The sequence below is a fragment of the Salmo salar genome, chromosome 19 (genome assembly GCF_965601325.2).
Source record: "Salmo salar chromosome 19, fSalSal1, whole genome shotgun sequence".
NCBI classification, from domain to species: domain Eukaryota; kingdom Metazoa; phylum Chordata; class Actinopteri; order Salmoniformes; family Salmonidae; genus Salmo; species Salmo salar.
In genome coordinates this window covers 79688617-79704112 of record NC_138309.1, presented here as the reverse complement: position 1 = coordinate 79704112, position 15496 = coordinate 79688617, and the positions used below count along the sequence as shown (strand labels likewise).

The following is a 15496-nucleotide window of genomic DNA, read 5'->3' as shown; positions in this document are numbered from 1 at the left end:
TAGAGTAAGGATCAGTTCGCTCAGTTCGGTGAGGCAGCAGAGAACAAACCCATGGCAGTAGCAATTGGGGCCTTGTGGCCTGGAGGTAAGGCGAGTGTGGTTTGTGTGAAAGTGTGTGTGTTTACTGTATGTGTGTGTTAGGCTCTCTGTGTGTTGTGTGTGTGTGTGAGGTCTGGCTGGCAGCTGCTCCGGCCGTGGCAGTAATGCGTTCTGTCGTCACACCTAGAGCTCTTTCCCCTCCTCTTATCATCCTCACAGGAAGAGCTGCTGTCGCGGGAGCTAAAATTAGTATCGCACTCCGATAGGCCGTAGGAGAAATGCACTCGGCCCGAAAAGAGCTCCATTCATGCGACGCCGTGTTTCTTTTTCCTTGGTAGAAACTGACAGCTTAATGAATAAAAGGCACACGTGCACTAACCCTCCCTGTGTCCCCCTCCCTCACTTCTCTCCTGCTGACTGCGATTCAAAATGGGACGGAGGCTCTGGTTGCCATGGAAACCACCCACCAATTCATAACAATCAATGAAGTTATCCGAACAGATGAAGGAATCTAGATGTTGTTGGGCCTCAAAATTGCTGAGTAGTGAAAAGAAAAACCTACAGTGCATTCGGAAAGTATTCTGACCCCTTGACCTTTTCCACATTTCATTAGGTTACAGCCTTATTCTAAAAATGTCCCCTCATCAATATACACACAATACCCCATAATAACAAAGCAGGTTTTTAGACATTTTTGCAAATGGTCAATTCAATGGTACATTCAATTGATTGGACAGGATTTGGAAAGGCACATACCTGTCTATATAAAGGTCCCACAGATGACAGTGCATGTCAGAGCAAAAACCAAGCCATGAGATCGAAGGAATTGTCAGGATTGAGAGACTAGTCAGGATGGAGGCAAAGATGAACAGAGCAAAGTACAGAGATCCTTGATGAAAACCTGCTCCAGAGCACTCAGGACCTCAGACTGGGTTGAAGGTTCACCTTCCAACAGGACAACTACCCTAACCACACAGCCAAGACAACGCAGGGGTGGCTTCGGGACAAGACTCTGAATGTCCTTGAGTGGCACAGCCAGAGCCCGGACTTGAACCTGATCGAACAGCTCTGAAGAGTCCTGAAAATAGCTGTGCAGTGACACTCCCCATCCAACCTGACAGAGCTTGAGAGGATTTGCAGAGAAGAATGTGAGAAACTCCCCAAATACAGGTGTGCCAGGCTTGTAGCGTCATACCCAAGAAGACTCAAGGCTGTAATCGCTGCCAAAGGTGCTTCAACAAAGTACCGAGTAACGGGTCTGAATACTTATGTCAATGTGATATTTCAGTTTTATAATTTATCAATTTGCAAAAGATTATAAAAACCTGTTTTTGCTTCGTCATTATGGGGTATTGTGTGTAGATTGATGAGGGGGAATAAAAACAATTTAATCCATTTTAGAAACAAAATGTGGAACAAGTCAAGGGATCGGAATACTTTCCGAATGCCCTGTATCTAAAGATTTGCGTTTTACTTTAGGTTTTGAACCACTCTTGAACTCAATTACACCTGTGCTCACAGTAATCAAAATGAGTGATTGCGGGGTCAGGTGATCCAGTGACTCATGGCTAATACTGCCTTGCTACATGAAAACGACCAATTTCACAGAGAAATTGCCCCGTAACAACCGTGACTGACATCTAATACCTCAAGTCAAATTGGGTCTCCCTCCAGTGATGTATATTGCTTGTTGGCAAAACAAGCCATCTTCGTAGAGAGCAACTACCTGTCAGATGCTATGCAGCCGGCAAGCTGCTTAGACAATTAAAACCGGTCACCCTGCTGAATCGCTTTTGGTGATGAGACTGAACTTTAAAAAAGGGCATTCTGACCCCGTCCAGTGGTATAACAGAGCACAGGATTAAGTGTGTGTGTCTGTGGGTAACACGTTTTCATGTGTATCTGAGCTATTCCTCGTACAAGCAGAAATACGACCGCTATGACGCGTTTTGCATCATATGAACATACAATACTCCAGAGAGCCAGCGAACGCATCCAAATGATGACAGCACATCACTAATACCAATTAACGACAACCTGTCAACCATCTACCCCAGCTGTTTCAATTGAAACTCAGCCCACTCAATGAGGAGGAGAAAGCTGGAAATGGTCAAATCATGCCTTACCTTCAATCATGCTATTCAAGTCAATCTCTTCATCCTCTTCTTTGACTCGCAGATATTTAGTTGTGAGTCTAGAGAGAGAGAGAGAGAGAGAGAGAGAGAGAATGTAAATAGTGTGTCTGGTTAATCAATAGGCCATGTCAAAATATACATGGATGATATTTGGGTGTCTGCGAATCTGGAGAGATAGAGACCCCCAAAAATCAAGGCAACAACATTATAGAATGAGGACAGTGAAAAATCCTTGTTTAGCCCATTAGGATCCATAGTGTCTAAGGCAGTGGTCACCAACATTTTCTGAGTCAAAATGCATGCCTAGATCTACCGCTCTGATTTTTTATTAACACGACTTCAAAAAGGGAAGCCTGTGCAACACTAACCAATTAAAAACAGTACTGTAACAATGATGTTTGAGCAGTAAGCTATAGGTCCAATACATTATCACAGCATACTGGCTTTGCTGGAATTTACTTGTCAATGCATTGTTTGGGAATTAAAAAATGAATTATATTTCAAAATTTGAGATAGGCTATATGATCACACCAGTAATAGAGCCCTTGTTGTATTATTTGTGAGGCACAGCTGAGTGTGCATACATTTAAATAATTAGCTTTTTATTTTCCTGGGCTGATGGTGCCTGCATCTGATGGTCAGTCTCAGTGGAGGGAGAGAGCAGCAGACTGAGGGTCTCTCAACATCCCTCCACTCTCCCTTTCCACTGACACTGACCAATAAGGGACACCGTCTTCCAGCTGATGGCAAAACTAGAGTAGCACTGCATTATTTCTGCCTCATGCACAAATGAATGTTATTACTCCGATGAACAGAGAAAGTGAAATGTTCCTCGATATTAAAAAAGACCCAAACGGTAATAATAACAACAACACAAGCCTATAGATACACTTTCCTACTAATTCATTACTGCTGCAGTGCTTGTTGTAGCTCTGAGTGGAAATAGGAGGAAAGTGCATTTTATGGTTTATAAAAGTGTTGGATACAAAGTGTTGACAGTGCTGAGTAAGAACTTAAACATGAACTCATAAAAACAGCAGCTCTTTGCTGCATTTGTTGACAGTCTCTCTCTAGTCATGGTTTTAAATGTTTTAAAATCTCACAGTATCAACTTTATTGTAGCTTTCTTTAATGCCTGCTACGTTACTGCAGACTCGGTCATCTGAGCCATCTGATTGGCCAGCTGTCGGCATAGTGCACTTCATTTCCTCTCCAGGCCCACCGGGAAGGCAGAGTTTGTACCTTCAGACACATGAAATGGCAACAGTTTGCAGGGCAGCTGAATTGGCTGCACCTACCACCTACCACCAACAGCCCGAGACTAATAAAATAAAATAGGAACACAAGGCTTTATCGTTGGGTTTTTTACAGAAATGTTTGGCGATCGACTAGGAATACCTTGGAGATTGACAATCGCGATCGACTTGACCACTGGTCTAAGGAGTACTGCCAGAATGACTCTCTTTGTTATTGTTTACGTACGATGTCACCTCCTCTTATAAACCTGGGATGGCTTACATCAAAGTATTTCACCATCATATAACAAGACATCCCACTATAAAAGTACAATGGCTTTATAGCATTAACACCATTGTACCATCTTACAAACTTCTGTACATCAATGGGCAATGTTCTCTTGACAGAGGAAAAACATCTGTGTCTGGTGCTGAGGTCAGAGTAATGATAGGTCTGTGAATAGTGCTCATTGTGAACGTGGTACCTTCAGGCGTTGAACCAGACTTGTGGAGGTCTACAATACTTTTTCTGAGGTCTTGGCTGATTGCTTTTGATTTTCCGATGATGTCAAGCAAAGAAGCACCGAGTTTGAAGGTAGGCCTTGAAATACATCCACAGGTACACCTCCAATTGACTCAGTCTAATTGACATAGTTTATCAGAAGCTTCTAAAGCCATGACATCATTTTCTGGAATTTTCCAAGCTGTTTAAAAGGCACAGTCAACTTAGTGTGTGTAAACTTCTGACCCACTGGAATTGTGATACAGTGAATTATAAGTGAAATAATCTGTCTGTAAAAAATTGTTGGAAAAATGACTTGTGTCAGGCACAAAGTAGATGTCCTAACCGACTTGTCAAAACTATATAGTTTGTTAACAAGAAATTTGTGGAGTGATTGAAAAACGAATTTTAAATGTAAACTTCAACAGTACACAATGCGTAACGATAACTTGGCTATACAGTGCATTCGGAAAGAATTCAGAACACTACGTTTTCCTACACTGCTACGTTACAGCCTTATTCTAAAATGGATTAAATACAAAAAGAATCCTCAATCTACACACAATACCCCATAATGACAAAGCGAAAATAGGTTAAGATTTTTTGGCAAATTTATAAAAAATTACAAATATATTTTAGACCCTTTGCTATGAGACTTGAAACTGAGTTCACGTGCATCCTGTCTCCATTGATCATCGTTGAGATGTTTCTACAACTTGATTGGAGTCCACCTGTGGTAAAATCAATTGATTGGACATGATTTTGAAAGGCATACACCTGTGTACATAGTTGACAGTGAATGTATGAGCAAAAACCAAGCCATGAGGTCGAAGGAATTGTCCGTAGAGCTCCGAGACAGGATTGTGTTGAGACAAAGATCTGGGGAAGGGTACCAAAACATTTCTGAAGCATTGATAGTCCCCAAGAACACAGTGGCCTCCATCATTATTAAATGGAATAGTTTGGAGCCACAAAGACTTTTCCTAGAGCTGGCCACCTGGCCAAACTGAGCAATCAGGAGAGAAGGGCCTTGGTCAGGGAGGTGACCAAGAACCCGAAAAAGCTCCAGAGTTCCTCTGTGATGGGAGAACCTTCCAGAAGGAGAACCATTTCTGCAGCACTCCACTAATCAGGCCTTCTTTGGAAGAGTGGCCAGACGGAAGCCACTCCTTAGTAAAAGGCACATGACAGCCCACCTGGAGTTTGCCAAAAGGCACCTAAAGACTCAGACCATGAGTAACAAGATTCTCTGGTCTGATAAAATCAAGATTGAACTCTTTGGCCTGAATGCCAAGCATCACGTCTGGAGGAAATCTGGCACCATACCTATGGCAAAGCCTGGTGGTGGCAGCATCATGCTGTGGAGATGTTTTTCAGTGGAAGAGACTGGGAGACTAGTCAGGATCGAGGGAAAGATAAGAGCAAAGTACAGGGAGATTGATGAAACCTGCTCCAGAGCACTTAGTATCTCAGACTGGGGCAAAGGTTCATCTTCCAACAGGACAACAACCCTAAGCACACAGCAAAGACAACACATGAGTGTCTCTGAATGTCCTCGAGTGGCCCAGCCAGAGCACGGTCTTGAACCCGATCGAACATCTCTGGAGAGACCTGAAAATAGCTGTGCAGTGACACTCCCCATCCAACCAAGCAGAGCTTGAGAGGATCTGCAGAGAAGAATGGGAGAAATTCCCCAAATACAGGTGTGCTAAGCTTGTAGCGTCATACCCAAGAAGACTTGAGGCTGTGTTCGCTGCGAAAGGTGCTTCAACAAAGTACTGAGTAAAGGGTCTGAATACTTACAGTACCAGTCAAAAGTTTAGACACACCTACTCATTCAAGGGTTTCTTCATTATTTTTACTGTTTTCTACACTGTAGGATAATAGTGAATACATCAAAACTATGAAATAACATATGGAATCACGCAGTAAACAAAAAAAAGTGTTAAATCAAAATACATTTTATATTTCAGATTCTTCAACGTACCCACCCTTTGCCTTGACAACAGCTTTGCATACTGTTGGCATTTACGTAGTGCTTATGAAGCCTTTACGTAGTGCTTATTAAGCCTTTATAAGATGGACTTGGTTTAAAGTGGGACTGTTTTCTCAACGAGAAAGACCTGGACCAAGGTGTCTGTGGACAAACTACAGCAACACATCATACAGGTGCACGCTTTCAAAAAGTTACGGCTACTGCAAATTCTCTCATCTTGTAATTTAGCTGCGAAACGTCTTCTATTACATGCTCAGAGGCAGTTGAATGAATACATGATGCCTGGCCTGAATATATCTGGTGGAGCAATTGAGATTAGAGGGCCGCATCACAGTAGCATAACTAGAAAGGACATGGCTATATACACATAATGACATTGACTTAAATAGGAATGTCTGTCTTAGTAAATCTACGGTAGCATAACTTTCAATGCGTATCCTCCAAAAGGCATAACACCCGGCTGCCCCACTTCAGAGAAGTTCCCTCATTGTCATCTTCTGTCAGACAGTGATTTAAAGGAGATTATACTGAGCCTCTGCCATTCTTCCTGGATGACGTTACTTCTACAAGAGGATATTGACAGATCTAGAAGCAGACAGAGACCACACCTGAATCCCCAATCAAATCTACTGCAAATGTCATCTCACACAGAAAAGGAAATGTTAAACCCTGCTGTTTGAGAGTAGATAATTTTCAGAAATGATGTGAACAAGAATTGTTGGAATGGTAAAAATATGCAGCGCAAACTACTGAGAACCACTGAAACCATTTTAATTCAGACCTTCAGACTACAGTATTGTACTTCTAGTGTGGGACTTACGTCTTCAATAATAAAGTGAGATAGTGAAAATATTTAACCTTTTGAATTGGTTACTTAATCCCAAAAGATTTTAGAGCGGCATAACCTTAAATTCCCACAGTAAGAAATAACATTTTGAGTTGGCCAATTAATGTGCAGAAATTGCATGACGACTCATCCTGCATTTAATTCCGCTGCAATATCGATCGCTCCATACATTTAGTCTGAAATCTGTTGTCCTGGAAGTCATTTGTGCTAATGCCAAAATGAGGGTCGTTGTGATTGGATCGTCTCTAACCAATCAGAGTATCAAAGCCAATGTCTTAATTCATGATTCGTGTAGGCCGGCTCTGGCCCAACCCATCGGTTTGTGGGACCAGTCAGAATGTGTTCGCATTCTACAAGACATTGGGGAGGAAAGAAAATCCAGACTCATTGTGGAAAATAAATAAAAACGCAAGTGGCTGTGGCGTTTGGCCAGAGCGATATGGCTTGGGTAGTCAGGCTAGTGCAGAAAGGCCATATACTTTGTGTTATATTCTTTGAGAATGGCCTGACTTTCAAAATATCCCGTACAAATGTTTTGTAGTCAGTGTGCAGTATGACATGAAATGCTCTGAAAGAAGAGTTGGCTAAAGCACATACAGTACAGCAGTGGTCACCAAACCGGTCGAACGCATTCTATCTCCATAATTTCTATTAAAAAAAACACAACGATAAAGCCTTGCTTACTTATTTAGCACTGTTGGCGCTAGGTGCACTTGATTCGGCTTGCTTTTGGACTCAAACTGATCTTGACTGAGGAATGATTGGTGACCCCTGCAGTACAGGTATGAGACAAGACTACTTCAGACTACAACACTATATACAGTACCAGTAAAAGGTTTGGACACACCTACTCATTCAAGGTTTTTTCTACAATTGTAGAATAATAGTGAAGACATGAACATTATGAAAAATAACATGGAATCATGTAGTAACCAGAAAAGTGTTAAACAAATCAAAATATATTTTATATTTGAGATTCTTCAAAGTAGCCACCCTTTGCATTGATGACAGCTTTGCACACTCTTGGCATTCTCTCAACCAGCTTCATGAAGGAGTCAACTGGAATGCATTTCAATCAACAGGTGTGCCTTGTTAAAAGTTAATTTGTGGATTTTTTTTCCTTCTTAATCCGTTTGAGCCAATCAGTTGTGTTGTGACAAGGTAGGGTGGTATACAGAAGACAGCTCTATGTGGTAAAAGACCTAGTCCATATTATGGCAAGAACAGCTCAAATAAGCAAAGAGAAACAACAGTCCATCATTACTTTAAGACATGAAGGTCAGTCAACACAGAAAATTTCAAGAACTTCGAACGTTACTTCAAGTGCAGTCACAAAAACCATCAAGCACTATGATGAAACTGGCTCTCTTGAGGACCGCCACAGGAAAGAAGACCCAGAGTTACCTCTGCTGCAGAGGATAAGATCACTAGAGTTACCAGCCTCAGAAATTGCAGCCCAAATAAATGCTTCACAGAGTTCAAGTAACAGACACAGCTCAACATCAACTGTTCAGAGTAGACTGTGTGAATCAGGACTTCATGGTCAAATTGCTGCAAAGAAACCACTACTAAAAGGACACCAATAAGAAGAGACTTGCTTGGGCCAATAAGCACGGGGCAATGGACATTAGACCGGTGGATATCTGTCCTTTCATCTGATGAGTCCAAATTTGAGATTTTTGATTCCAACCGCCGTGTCTTTGTGAGATGCAGGGCAGGTGAACGGATGATCTCCGCATGTGTGGTTCCCACCGTGAAGCATGGAGGAGGAGGTGTGATGGTGTGGGGTTGCTTTGCTGGTGACACCGTCAGTGATTTATTTAGAATTCAAGGAAACACTTAACCAGTATGGCTACCACAGCATTCTGCAGCGACACACCATCCCATCTGGTTTGCGCTTAGTGGGACTATCATAAGTTTTCAACAGGATAATGACCCAAAACATACCTCCAGGCTATGTAAGGGCTATTTGACCAAGGAGAGTGATGGAGTGCTGCATCAGATGACCTGGCTTCCACAATCACCAGACTTCAACCCAATTGAGACGGTTTGGGATGAGTTGGACGGCAAAGTGAAGGAAAAGCAGCCAACAAGTGCTCAGCATATGTGGGAACTCCTTCAAGAATGTTCGAAAAGCATTCCTCATGAGGCTGGTTGAGAGAATGCCAAGAGTGTGCAAAGCCGTCATCAAGGCCGTCATCAAGGTAAACACTTTTCTGGTTACTACATGATTCCATATGTGTTATTTCATAGTTTTGATGTCTTCAGTATTATTCTACAATGTAGAAAATAGTAAAAATAAAGAAAAACCCTTGAATGAGTAGTTGTGTCCAAACTTTTGACAGGTACAGTAAATACATCATGTACAGTAGCAGCTGTGCTTTTGAATTGAGCCTGAAATCGAGGCACTGAAGGCAGTTCCCATGGAAGAAATGTCAGTATTTCCAAGACTGGCCAGAGACTGAAATAACCTTGAGGATCAGCCAAGTTGAGCCAACACCATCCCAGAGGAATAGTTTGTTGATGTTTCATAATACGCAAATCAGCTCAAAGAGCATCAAGTTCATTACTTAAAACTCTCGAGGAGTCTCTTCTCCCCAATTTAAAGTTGAGTCGACAAACATTGAACGATTAATGAGACGAAAAGAGGGCAAGGGGGTAGGACGGCCCAGGAAACTAATCAAGGATTCATTATATATTCCTTTTTTAAATGTAAACAAATGGGTGAATGAGGGTGGTTCTACCAAGTCTGTACCTTTTGAGAAGTGTAACTTGGTAAAAAAAACAACAACAAAAAACATTTGATTTCACCTAATTTGTACACTCTGTCATAAATAGCATATGTTCAAAAAAAGTAGAAAATCCCATCAAGATGTTAAATAAAAAGACTATAGTAAGTGCCCATTAAGTGCCAAATAAGAGCAAATGGGGCTGACCCTAACAGAGTTTAAGATGAAATCATGAATCAGCCATAAATCCTGTTGTGACCGGGCGAATGGAAGCTTGTTGTGTGCAACAGGGAGGGGCAATTGAATGCGAGCTTCATAAAAAAAATTTAATTGCTAAAACATTTCTAGCCTGTCTATCTATGGGTTAGGGTTACAAAACACCAGAAAAATACTTTTACACTATGGGTTGACTATTACATTTTCAATGTTTCTTTTGAATTTTTTGTTTTTTTTAAAGGACTAGTTAGACCACATTAAAACAAGAGTTCAGTTCACGTAAAAGTTTTGACCTTAAAATGAGGCACAGACATAAATGAATCACTCATCACATTAAATACAGAATCATCTTCAGAAATGACTGTCAAAGCAACAACATAACTTGGGCTTTACAATGATGGTGAAAACTTGGAGACGTTTTGGAGCTGAAGTGGGTAAAAATCTTCCTAGAAATCACAGAGGGTACACAGAGGGACACGTCAAAATGCTAAATGAATCTGATTTATTGAATTCTCCATGTGGTCTATATTAAAAGGCCACTTAATTTAAAATAACAGGCTTTTAAAATTACATTTGTGCACATTTCTACTTAACATGTTAAAAGGGACGTAAAAGGCACTCATTCCGTGGAACGATCCATGAATCCTATAGAAAGTGAAGCTGTGCATAAAAAAAAGTAGTAATTTCTATGCCTTTTTCTCAAACAGATTATGGTCAGAATAAGAGAGAGAGGAGCGAAAATATCACTGCTGCATTGTTGCAGAATAAAGGCATACTGGGATTTTATTTTTACTGCATCACGAGGGAGGGATGGATGCCAGATCAGGAAATATTGATACAGATGTCTTACATAACAAACTCCAATGCATTTCTGTAAAATACAGCCGGATCAGCCACAATTGTTGTCAGGTAACTGTTCCTAATTTTTGGCTTAGGCACCGCTCTTTTTTATTTAACAGGAAACCTGCATAATCTTCAAGGCATTTGGTAATCTTTCACAAAGGGTTAACCATCAGTTCCTCCTCCGAACACCAGGAGAACCAGTCTAGCCCTAACACCAGGAGAACCAGTCTAGCCCTAACACCAGGAGAACCAGTCTAGCCCTAACAGGAGAACCTGTCTAGCCCTAACACCAGGAGAACCAGTCTAGCCCTAACAGGAGAACCTGTCTAACCCTAACACCAGGAGAACCAGTCTAGCCCTAACAGGAGAACCTGTCTAGCCCTAACACCAGGAGACCCTGTCTAGCCCTAACACCAGGAGAACCTGTCTAACCCTAACACCAGGAGAACCTGTCTAGCCCTAACCCTAACACCAGGAGAACCTGTCTAGCCCTAACACCAGGAGACCCTGTCTAGCCCTAACACCAGGAGACCCTGTCTAGCCCTAACACCAGAAGAACCTGTCTAGCCCTAACACCAGGAGAACCAGTCTAGCCCTAACACCAGGAGACCCTGTCTAGCCCTAACACCAGGAGACCCTGTCTAGCCCTAACACCAGGAGACCCTGTCTAGCCCTAACACCAGGAGACCCTGTCTAGCCCTAACACCAGGAGACCCTGTCTAGCCCTAACACCAGGAGACCCTGTCTAGTCCTAACACCAGGAGACCCTGTCTAGCCCTAACACCAGGAGACCCTGTCTAGCCCTAACACCAGGAGACCCTGTCTAGCCCTAACACCAGGAGACCCTGTCTAGCCCTAACACCAGGAGACCCTGTCTATCCCTAACACCAGGAGACCCTGTCTAGCCCTAACACCAGGAGACCCTGTCTAGTCCTAACACCAGGAGACCCTGTCTAGTCCTAACACCAGGAGACCCTGTCTAGTCCTAACACCAGGAGACCCTGTCTAGTCCTAACACCAGGAGACCCTGTCTAGCCCTAACACCAGGAGACCCTGTCTAACCCTAACACCAGGAGACCCTGTCTAGCCCTAACACCAGGAGACCCTGTCTAGCCCTAACACCAGGAGACCCTGTCTAGCCCTAACACCAACAGGAGAACCAGTCTAGCCCTAACCCCAACAGGAGAACCAGTCTAGCCCTAACCCCAACAGGAGAACCAGTCTAGCCCTAACCCCAACAGGAGAACCAGTCTAGCCCTAACCCCAACAGGAGAACCAGTCTAGCCCTAACACCAGGAGACCCAGTCTAGCCCTAACACCAGGAGAACCTGTCTAGCCCTAACACCAGGAGAACCAGTCTAGCCCTAACACCAGGAGACCCTGTCTAGCCCTAACACCAGGAGACCCAGTCTAGCCCTAACACCAGGAGACCCTGTCTAGCCCTAACACCAGGAGAACCAGTCTAGCCCTAACACCAGGAGACCCTGTCTAACCCTAACACCAGGAGAACCTGTCTAGCCCTAACACCAGGAGACCCTGTCTAGCCCTAACACCAGGAGACCCTGTCTAGCCCTAACACCAGGAGACCCTGTCTAGTCCTAACACCAGGAGACCCTGTCTAGCCCTAACACCAGGAGACCCTGTCTAGCCCTAACACCAGGAGACCCTGTCTAGCCCTAACACCAGGAGACCCTGTCTAGCCCTAACACCAGGAGAACCAGTCTAGCCCTAACACCAGGAGACCCTGTCTAGCCCTAACACCAGGAGACCCTGTCTAGCCCTAGACCTAACAACAGGAGAACCTGTCTAGCCCTAACACCAGGAGAACCTGTCTAGCCCTAGACCTAACAACAGGAGAACCTGTCTAGCCCTAGACCTAACAACAGGAGAACCAGTCTAGCCCTAGACCTAACAACAGGAGAACCTGTCTAGCCCTAACACCAGGAGAACCTGTCTAGCCCTAGACCTAACAACAGGAGAACCTGTCTAGCCCTAGACCTAACAACAGGAGAACCTGTCTAGCCCTAGACCTAACACCAGGAGAACCTGTCTAGCCCTAGACCTAACAACAGGAGAACCTGTCTAGCCCTAACAACAGGAGAACCTGTCTAGCCCTAGACCTAACAACAGGAGAACCTGTCTAGCCCTAACAACAGGAGAACCTGTCTAGCCCTAGACCTAACAACAGGAGAACCTGTCTAGCCCTAGACCTAACAACAGGAGAACCTGTCTAGCCCTAGACCTAACACCAGGAGAACCTGTCTAGCCCTAGACCTAACAACAGGAGAACCTGTCTAGCCCTAACAACAGGAGAACCTGTCTAGCCCTAGACCTAACAACAGGAGAACCTGTCTAGCCCTAGACCTAACAACAGGAGAACCTGTCTAGCCCTAACAACAGGAGAACCTGTCTAGCCCTAGACCTAACAACAGGAGAACCTGTCTAGCCCTAACACCAGGAGAACCTGTCTAACCCTAACAGGAGAACCTGTCTAACCCTAACACCAGGAGAACCAGTCTAGCCCTAACACCAGGAGAACCTGTCTAACCCTAACACCAGGAGAACCTGTCTAGCCCTAACACCAGGAGAACCTGTCTAACCCTAACAGGAGAACCTGTCTAACCCTAACACCAGGAGAACCTGTCTAACCCTAACAGGAGAACCTGTATAACCCTAACACCAGGAGAACCAGTCTAGCCCTAACAGGAGAACCTGTCTAACCCTAACACCAGGAGACCCTGTCTAGCCCTAACACCAGGAGACCCTGTCTAGCCCTAACACCAGGAGACCCTGTCTAGCCCTAACACCAGGAGACCCTGTCTAGCCCTAACACCAGGAGACCCTGTCTAACCCTAACACCAGGAGACCCTGTCTAGCCCTAACACCAGGAGACCCTGTCTAGCCCTAACACCAGGAGACCCTGTCTAGTCCTAACACCAGGAGAACCAGTCTAGCCCTAACACCAGGAGAACCTGTCTATCCCTAACACCAGGAGACCCTGTCTAGCCCTAACACCAGGAGAACCAGTCTAGCCCTAACACCAGGAGAACCTGTCTAGCCCTAACACCAGGAGACCCTGTCTAACCCTAACACCAGGAGACCCTGTCTAGCCCTAACACCAGGAGACCCTGTCTAGTCCTAACACCAGGAGACCCTGTCTATCCCTAACCCTAACACCAGGAGACCCTGTCTAGCCCTAACACCAGGAGACCCAGTCTAGCCCTAACACCAGGAGACCCTGTCTAGCCCTAACACCAGGAGAACCAGTCTAGCCCTAACACCAGGAGACCCAGTCTAGCCCTAACACCAGGAGACCCTGTCTAGCCCTAACACCAGGAGACCCTGTCTAGCCCTAACACCAGGAGAACCTGTCTAGCCCTAACACCAGGAGACCCTGTCTATCCCTAACACCAGGAGACCCTGTCTAGCCCTAACACCAGGAGAACCTGTCTAGCCCTAACACCAGGAGAACCTGTCTAGCCCTAGACCTAACAACAGGAGAACCTGTCTAGCCCTAGACCTAACACCAGGAGAACCTGTCTAGCCCTAGACCTAACACCAGGAGAACCTGTCTAGCCCTAGACCTAACAACAGGAGAACCTGTCTAGCCCTAGACCTAACAACAGGAGAACCTGTCTAGCCCTAGACCTAACAACAGGAGAACCTGTCTAGCCCTAGACCTAACAACAGGAGAACCTGTCTAGCCCTAGACCTAACAACAGGAGAACCTGTCTAGCCCTAACCCCAACAGGAGAACCAGTCTAGCCCTAACCCCAACAGGAGAACCAGTCTAGCCCTAACACCAGGAGAACCAGTCTAGCCCTAACACCAGGAGACCCAGTCTAGCCCTAACACCAGGAGACCCAGTCTAGCCCTAACACCAGGAGACCCTGTCTAGCCCTAACACCAGGAGACCCTGTCTAGCCCTAACACCAGGAGACCCTGTCTAGCCCTAACACCAGGAGACCCTGTCTAGCCCTAACACCAGGAGACCCTGTCTAGCCCTAACACCAGGAGAACCAGTCTAGCCCTAGACCTAACAACAGGAGAACCTGTCTAGCCCTAGACCTAACACCAGGAGAACCTGTCTAGCCCTAGACCTAACAACAGGAGAACCTGTCTAGCCCTAACAACAGGAGAACCTGTCTAGCCCTAGACCTAACAACAGGAGAACCTGTCTAGCCCTAGACCTAACAACAGGAGAACCTGTCTAGCCCTAGCCCTAACAACAGGAGAACCTGTCTAGCCCTAACAACAGGAGAACCTGTCTAGCCCTAGACCTAACAACAGGAGAACCTGTCTAGCCCTAGACCTAACAACAGGAGAACCTGTCTAGCCCTAGACCTAACACCAGGAGAACCTGTCTAGCCCTAGCCCTAACAACAGGAGAACCTGTCTAGCCCTAACACCAGGAGAACCTGTCTAACCCTAACAGGAGAACCTGTCTAGCCCTAGACCTAACAACAGGAGAACCTGTCTAGCCCTAGACCTAACAACAGGAGAACCTGTCTAGCCCTAGACCTAACAACAGGAGAACCTGTCTAGCCCTAGACCTAACAACAGGAGAACCAGTCTAGCCCTAGACCTAACAACAGGAGAACCTGTCTAGCCCTAGCCCTAACAACAGGAGAACCTGTCTAGCCCTAACACCAGGAGAACCTGTCTAACCCTAACAGGAGAACCTGTCTAACCCTAACACCAGGAGAACCAGTCTAGCCCTAACAGGAGAACCTGTCTAACCCTAACACCAGGAGACCCTGTCTAGCCCTAACACCAGGAGACCCTGTCTAGCCCTAACACCAGGAGACCCTGTCTAGCCCTAACACCAGGAGACCCTGTCTAGCCCTAACACCAGGAGACCCTGTCTAGCCCTAACACCAGGAGACCCTGTCTAGCCCTAACACCAGGAGACCCTGTCTAGCCCTAACACCAGGAGACCCTGTCTAGTCCTAAC

At 45.1% G+C, this 15496-nt stretch overlaps 1 protein-coding gene across 5 annotated transcripts in view; it reads right to left on the bottom strand.

Moving 5' to 3' along the window:
- LOC106579653 (lethal(3)malignant brain tumor-like protein 4) overlaps positions 1–15496 on the bottom strand; it is a 132489-nt gene that overhangs the window by 45111 nt on the left and 71882 nt on the right. For all 5 annotated transcript variants that reach the window (XM_014159770.3, XM_014159775.3, XM_014159773.3 and 2 more), the window contains exon 17: positions 2166–2233. In XM_014159770.3, the coding sequence (XP_014015245.2) occupies positions 2166–2233 (68 nt within the window). The remainder of the gene's footprint in view (positions 1–2165; positions 2234–15496) is intronic.